Source organism: Alligator mississippiensis, chromosome 11, assembly GCF_030867095.1.
Source record: "Alligator mississippiensis isolate rAllMis1 chromosome 11, rAllMis1, whole genome shotgun sequence".
NCBI lineage: Eukaryota > Metazoa > Chordata > Crocodylia > Alligatoridae > Alligator > Alligator mississippiensis.
This window is the reverse complement of record NC_081834.1, coordinates 59462078-59469143: the sequence shown is the minus strand read 5'-3', so window position 1 is coordinate 59469143 and position 7066 is coordinate 59462078. Positions and strand designations below refer to the sequence as shown.

General features: G+C 59.0%; 1 protein-coding gene across 1 annotated transcript; it reads left to right on the top strand.

Moving 5' to 3' along the window:
- Positions 1 to 361: 361 nt before the first annotated feature.
- LOC132244143 (uncharacterized) lies at positions 362 to 6497 on the top strand. Its single transcript, XM_059715182.1, has 12 exons — positions 362 to 804; positions 1059 to 1189; positions 1504 to 1632; positions 2029 to 2108; positions 2262 to 2364; positions 2464 to 2559; positions 2750 to 2857; positions 3283 to 3418; positions 3840 to 3934; positions 4112 to 4264; positions 5027 to 5174; positions 5836 to 6497. The coding sequence occupies exons 3-12, from the start codon at positions 1504 to 1506 to the stop codon at positions 5967 to 5969; spliced, it is 1182 nt and encodes a 393-aa protein (XP_059571165.1). The 5' UTR covers positions 362 to 804; positions 1059 to 1189; the 3' UTR covers positions 5970 to 6497.
- The last annotated feature ends 569 nt before the right edge of the window (positions 6498 to 7066 follow it).

Below are 7066 nucleotides of genomic sequence, written 5' to 3'. Positions count from 1 at the left end.
TGTCTTGGATGAGCAGAGGAGGGGGTGGATACGTGTGAAGGGGATGCTTTGAACCCCAGTGATAATTGCCCCTGTTGGGTGCCAGGATGGACAGGCTGCGGCAGGTGCTCAGGAGGAGGTCGGCCAAGGTGCTCTCCATGGGAGAGGAGAGCAGCAGGGAGCCTGGGCAGGAGGAGTGGGGCCCCACCTGCCGTGAGGAGGAGGGGCCCATCAGGGCAAGGAGCTGGCTGTGCCCCATCTGCTGCCGAAGTAAACTGGCAGCTCCCAGCGGCAGGGGAAAGGAGGGAAAGAAATCAGCCACCTCCAAGTCCAGATGGAGGTGGCCATGGGTGCGCCTGGGCAGGCGGGAGCCATCGCCATCACAGCTCCCGGCACCCGAAGAGCCGTGCAGCTCCCCTCCTGGGTCATGGGGCAGCCTGGAGCCCGGCCCTGCAGCCCCGCAGCAGGAGGCAGCCCCGTGCCAAGCCGGGGACGAGGGCCCAGCTGCCCTGGGGCAGGAGCTGAGCCAGGCCCACAGCAGCCCCTGCCTGAGCTGCAGCTCCTCCTGGGATGAGTGGCACACGTCCCAGGAGTCCGGGAGCACCAGCCCCAGCACCAGCTCCTCCTCCTCCTCCTCCTCGGACTCTGAAAAGTCCCAAGAGGCCCAAAGCACCAGCACGAGCACGAGCAGCAGCTCCTCCTCGGAGGACAGCGATAGCTCGGAGGAGTCCAACACCACCAGTTCGACCAGCAGCTCCTCCTCGGAGGACTCCAGTAGCTCCCTGGAGTCTGGGACCAGCCCGGCCCCCGGTGCCACCTGCACAGGTGAGGGGAGCCGCTGGGGCCAGAGGTCTCAGCACCTTTCACTAAGCGAGGCCACTCGGACCCTCCATGGGGCCGGGCAGGGGGATCCTGGCCAAGGTGAGGGGGCTGAGCCGCACACCTCCCTGGCACGTCCTGGGGCAGACAGGGGACCCTAGTGCTGGTGGTGGGAGCACGACACCATCTCTTCCCCCGACACCCACTTCCCTTCCCCTCAGGGGCACACGAGTGACCTCTCCCCTTTCCTCCGTGTGCAGTGATTCCCAGCCCAGCCGGCGAGGAGCTGGAGGAAGAGGAGGAGGAAGAGGAGGAGGAGGAGGAAGATGGAAGGTCCCCGGAAGAAGCTGCCCTCCTCCTTGTGAAGAAACACCTGCAGGACCCCGGGGAGGTATGAAACTGCCCCAGCGGAGCCGGCACCCAGTCAGTCTTCCATTCCCCCATGCGGCCCATGGCAGGAGGTCACCCCCTGGGACCCAGAGCCCGCAAGGGAGCCCCGGGGCGCTGCTCGAGGTGGGTGTTTGTGAAGCCCCAGCTGGGTCCCTCCCTCCACGGACACTGCCCTGCTCTTTACAACACCTGCCCCGAGGAGATGCATCTCAGCTCCGTGGGGGCAGAGGAGGCCTGAGTCCCACAGGGGGCTTGCGGAGGAGCAGGAGGCTCCTGGCTAAGAGCCTGCTTTAGCCCTGGTCTCGCTCCTGGTAGATGCTGGACGGGAAGGACAGGCAGCGCTTCCTGCTGGCCATCATCAGCCTGACCATCGCCGCGGACCAGAGCAGAGAGGTGGCTGTGGAGCTGGAGGACCTGAAAGCGGCCGTGCTGGAGAGGATCGTGGTGAGTAGCACGGGATGGTGTGGGGAGAGGGAAGGAGAGGAAATGTTGTCTCGTGACACCAGGAAGGAGGGGAGAGGTGGAGCGGGATAAGAGAGAGAATGGCAGGCGCGCCTTTTCCTGGGAATGACATGGGGGTACTAGATGAGGGAGATAGTGGTCGATTCCTGACCTGGATGTTGAGCGTTGGGCAATCCTGCATCTGGAGGGCAGGGGAGGGTGGGATCAGGAGAGGTTTGAGTGCCATGCTTGCAAGGCCGTGGGAGGCAGAGGGCCAGCCCAGCTGGGTGGGTGGGAGGGGGCTGGTTGGGATCCTGCTGCCTGCGCCTGCAGCACTGGGTGGTCTCCCGTGGGGGATGTGGCTGATCCTTACCTCCCCGTCCCCTTTGGGGCTCACAGGACCTGATGGAGACCATCTCAGTGGAGGGCGACCGAAAACACATCCTGGCGTACAGCATAGACGCCATCCGCTGCCTCAGGTACAGGGACCTCTGCCTGACTCTCCTGACTTTGCTGTGGGCCAGGGGGATCCCCACTGCTCAGGCCCAGCTTTCCAGGCTGTTTCCTGCCCACCCCAGTGCCACCGCCGCCCCACATAGCTCAATCTGACGCAGGCTCCTCTCTCCTCACAGCGACCCGAAGCTCAGCCTGGAGCCAGCGCTGGAGTCGCGCCTCCTGCGGGCCGCCGTGGAGAAGAGCTTCCTGGCCATAGGGCGTGAAACCCATCGAAACCAGGTAGGTGCCCCTGCCACTGCCAGGTCCCACAAGCCACCCCCTGGCAGGAGTGGCCCCAGGCTCCGTGGCACTGACCCTCGGGTCTGCCTCCCCTTTCAGGTCGTGCAGCGACTGTACGAGGAGTACCTGGAGGGCCTGCTGTGCTGCGTCTTGTCCAGCGCCCCCAGCCTGGGCAAGCTCTACTCCATCTGGGAGGTGAGCACCGTGCAGAGGGGCTGGGCTCGGGCCGGGACAGCTCCTGCCCTGTGCACTGCAGCAAGCCTCTCTCAAAGCATAAGGAAGATGGTCAAGCCCGAGCTTGAAACCTGGGTCCTGAGGAGGAGGACCCCAAGGCTGCTGGGTTCAGCAGGGCATGTGCCCTCATCTTAACATCTTCCTCCCACAGCACTTTACATCGTGGACTGAGGCGCCGGATGCCCAGCACCGTGCACTGGGCATGAAGATCATGACCGGCGCCATTGCCTTTGCTGTGCAGCTCCTCCCACAATTTGAGGTCAGTGAGCCCCTTCCTTCCCCAGTGTCCTGGTCCCCTGCCTTTGCCAGGGCCCTCCTGGGAGAGTGGGGTCAAAGCTGGACAAGGAGCTTCACTCCAGGGCTTTGCTTCTGCCTCAGTGGTGCCCCTGACTCTTTACGGGTCTCTTTTCCATGGCCTGCTCTGGGCATGGTCAGCCCTGGACATGGGGCCTACTAGCCCTGGAGCATGAGGCACGGGGAGTGATCCTGGGGCCCCGAGCAAGTCCCTGGGCTGCAGGTTCCCATGGGAAGAGAGGGCTGTCATGCTCTGGCACTGTGGTCTCTGCCTTCCTGCCCTGCTGCTGGGTAATGCGGAGAGGGGGAGAGAGAGAACTGTGCCTGGGGATGTATTGGGGAAGGAAGGTGGGACAGGCATGAACTGCCTGATCCTCTCCCCCTGCTTAGGGCTCCCCTGACATACTGGAGGTGGGGGACATGGCAGCCCGCCTGGGTCTGTCCATCAACGACCCGGAGGAGACCATCAGCTGCAAGGCCAGGGCGTGCATGTATTTGCTCGCTCAAATCCTCCTTCATCAGAGGGGTAAGGAGACCCAGCTGGAGTACAAGGCTCCGATGCCAGCAGTTTCCCTCCAAAAGCCTGGTCCCAGGTGCTGGGCCAGACGCTTTGTCTCCATCTGTCCATTCCCAACCTGGGAACAACTCAGGGTGTCGGCGTTAATGATTTGGGCCTCTTCACCTCAGCGCCGAGCTGTGGTACTGCAGCCTGTGCTAATGCACCCATCCTGGGTGTCTCATGCGGGAACCAGGGAGCCCATCCCCAGGCCCCCAGCCCAGACTGGTCCCAGGACACGTGGTGTCCATTGACTCCTGCAGAACAATGACCTTCCTGCTGGGGCCCTGCCCTTCATGGTGCCAGAAGGGCAGCCAGAGCCCCACTGGGTGGACATTGAGCACCAAAGCTAGGATGGCAGCTCAGAGCCATGTGTCTCCACTTGTCCTAGGCCAAGACATGCGAGGGGCAGAGGAGCTGCGGTGCAAGCGCCAGAACGATCAGAGCCAGGTCCAGAAGTACAGGGACCTGGCGAGAGTGGGAGAGGTGAGGATGGTGTGTGTGATGAAGGGGTTCGGAGAAAGGCTTGGTGCTTGTCTCCAGCTGGCAGGGGTCTTCCTGCGGTGGGTTACAGCCTTGCAAGTGTCCAGGGCAATGTGGTGCCAGCGCCAGAGATGGAGCCTGTGTGTGGGTTGTAGCCAGCCTTGTGTTCTCCTGTTTCAGGGGCTGAGAAAGATCTTGCTGGAGGAGCAAAGGAGAGCTTTCCTGCAGAGGGCCCTTCATGCAGTTCGCAATGGACCGATGCACATCAGCCAAGCTGGGCTGGTTTTCCTGTATGCAATCTTGGGGGAAGCCGGCTGCTTGATGGGGCACAAGGTCAGCAGCCACGTTGGGGAGTGCGGGGAGGGAGGAGAGTGAGCTCACGGCCCCTCGGCTCTGTTCCATGTAAAGTTGCTGTCGTCCCATCACGACCTGTTGTGTGGGGACAACGTGGAGCAGAGAGAGGTCACTACACACTGGAGTCTGAGCTCTAGCTCACGGTGGGATCCATTTGTACTTCGCAGACTAACTCAATTAGTGACCTGCCCCTGTCTGTAAGGTGCAAATCTCCCTTGCCTTCTGAGCAAACTGGCCTTGAGGAGAACGGGAGGCCTGCCAAGTGCCTTGGAGAAAGGAATGAATTAATCTGCCTAGGCAGGATGGCACCAGCCTGTCCTTTGCACATGTCATGCCCCTGAGGGTCAAGGTCTCTTGCCAGGCCCAAAGATACACAGCGTGTTCCCTCAGGACAAGCTTCCCATTCCCAGTCTGCAGTCAGGAGTCTTTAGGAGGTGCACAGGTCCCCGCATGGCTCCATTTCTTCTCCTGCCCACGATCCTGTGCTTGCTCTAGGGAGAACGGAGGATTCAGGCACTTGGCGCTGCTGATCTGCCCCATTGCCCAGAGCCCAGAGCTGCCACCCTCTGTCTTTACCGCGATTTTCAGAAAAATGTTGCTCAAGGAACCTGCCCCCCATTTCCCTGAGATGTTGCCAAGACCCCTTGGTTTCAGTCCAATCCCTGCCCCATGACCCCTCCCCACATCCCCTGTCCTTTCTGGGTGTAGGACAGGCTATGACCAGCTCTTGTACCTCTGCAGGAGAAAGAAATCCCCATCAGGGTCCTGAATAAGGTCTTCATTATCACCTACCTGAAGGAGCTGCCTAAAGATCTGCAAGGGCACAGCCTGCTGGTCACCTCCTCCAGCGCCATCGCCTCTCTCCAGCCGCCCACACTTGCTCCTGCAGGTACTGTCCTGTCCCCTCTGCCGCTGGGGAGCAGGGAGCAGTGGGAAGGGAGGGGGAGGCTCTTGGCACTAACACAAACCTGCTCCCTGCCGCGTGTGGGCAATTCTCCCCTCTGCCCTACAGAGTCCTGTCCTAGGATCCGTCCTCCGCAGGTCTTTCCTTTCTTTCCTCTCAATGGCAGGAGCCTTTCCTCGTGCCCTGCTGCCCCCGGGTAAACCTGCCCTCTGCCCCGGGTGGCATGGGTGGGCCTGCAGGGTGTTGCCATCTTTCATGAAGGAGCCCCGGGACCTGTCCCAAGTGGCTGAGCCACCCCAGGACAGGGGGGACCCTCTGCCTCCTGTTAAAGGCTGCTGTCACTCCCACAGTCGGAGACCTGCTTTCCCTTGCTTGTAGCTCTCTCAACCATGGTCTTTTTGGGGCTGGGGTTGTCCATTCAGAGCATCTACCTCATCTTGAACGTGGCTGGGCAGTGATGCCTAAAGATGTTCAGCTTCTTCCAGGCAGGAGGCTAAGCACCATCTATTTTTTTTCCCCTCATTCAAATGTTCAGGCCTTTGTGTCCTGGGAAAGCTCCCAGTCCCCACTTCCTCACATCGCAGCCTTGTATCATGGTCCCAATGCATGGATTTAATCTTCTGCTGCTTTTTCTTACGCTGCGTAGCAACACCTGCAGACCACCTCAACCCTGACAGCACCTCCATGAGAGAAGATGACCTCCCCAACATCACCGGGAGCCCGACGGCTACAGAGAAAAGCTGCAACAGCGCTGAAGCCACCACACACGTCACCGACTGACAAGTCATCATCCAGTCTGAGCCGTCCGCCACAGCCAAGTCAGCCTCTGCAAGAGGAGCAGCCTGAGAAACCCTCGTGGTGAAGAACTTGAATATCTTCCAGACCAGCTCTGCAAAGGGCTGGGGAAAGACCAGGCACCATGAGTTTGTAGTGCCCAGGTTGCCAAGTGGAGGATGCTCTTGTTGTGTGGATGGCATTTTGTGACCCCTGCCTCAGGGCTTTGGCCGGTCGCCATTTGGGGCCAGGAAGGAATTTTTTCCCCCTTCATTTATGGAACCAACTTCGGGGGGTTTTTCGCCTTCCTCTGAGGCATCGGGACATAATCAGACCATCCCGGCGTCTGTTGTGTTAGTAGCCTGTCCTTGAATCCATCGAGAGCCATTCAGGGAGTGAAGAGAGCAAAGGCATAAACCACGTGCACTGTTGAACATAGATTTAGTGTAATGTGTAATGTTGAACATAGATGTTATAGAAACTAAGAGGAGATGTAGGATAATAAAGTTAAGCTTTAGTTTTCTTTTCTTATAAGTGTTGGTGTTCATCTCAAATTCCTGTGTGAAATACAAGCTCATGACATGCAAGGTAAGAAAGAAGACAAGATGATCCATTGCTGTAGAGAACAGGGTCTACAACACACAGGAGAAACCTGGCATGTTTAGCTCAGAAAGTCAAGGTCGAGCTGCCTGAGAAACTGCTAATACTGTTCAATGGGAAACCACCTTTATTCCTCAACAAGTCAACGTTGGGTGGTCAGGGAGGTGTTTCAAGAAAGTGGCAACGGGAAAAGTTCTCTCTGCTCCAGGTTGCCGAGGTGCTTTGGGTAGATGTGATATCTCTTAGGAGATATAGTTGGAAAAAATGTTCTTTGTAAGCTTTTGGGCACAAACACCCACTGCCACAACCAATAATTGTTCTCTAGGTTGGAGTTTGTCAAGACCAGAGGGAGAAATAGAAGAGAGATGGGGATGGGGAGTATGTTTCAGGAGCAATGGCTTTGTGGTGCTGAAGGCACTCAATGGGAAGGGAAGGACCCAGCTGTGAATCCCAGCTGGAACGCAGATTTCTCCAGAGTCTTTTCATTGGAATAAGCAGGGCCC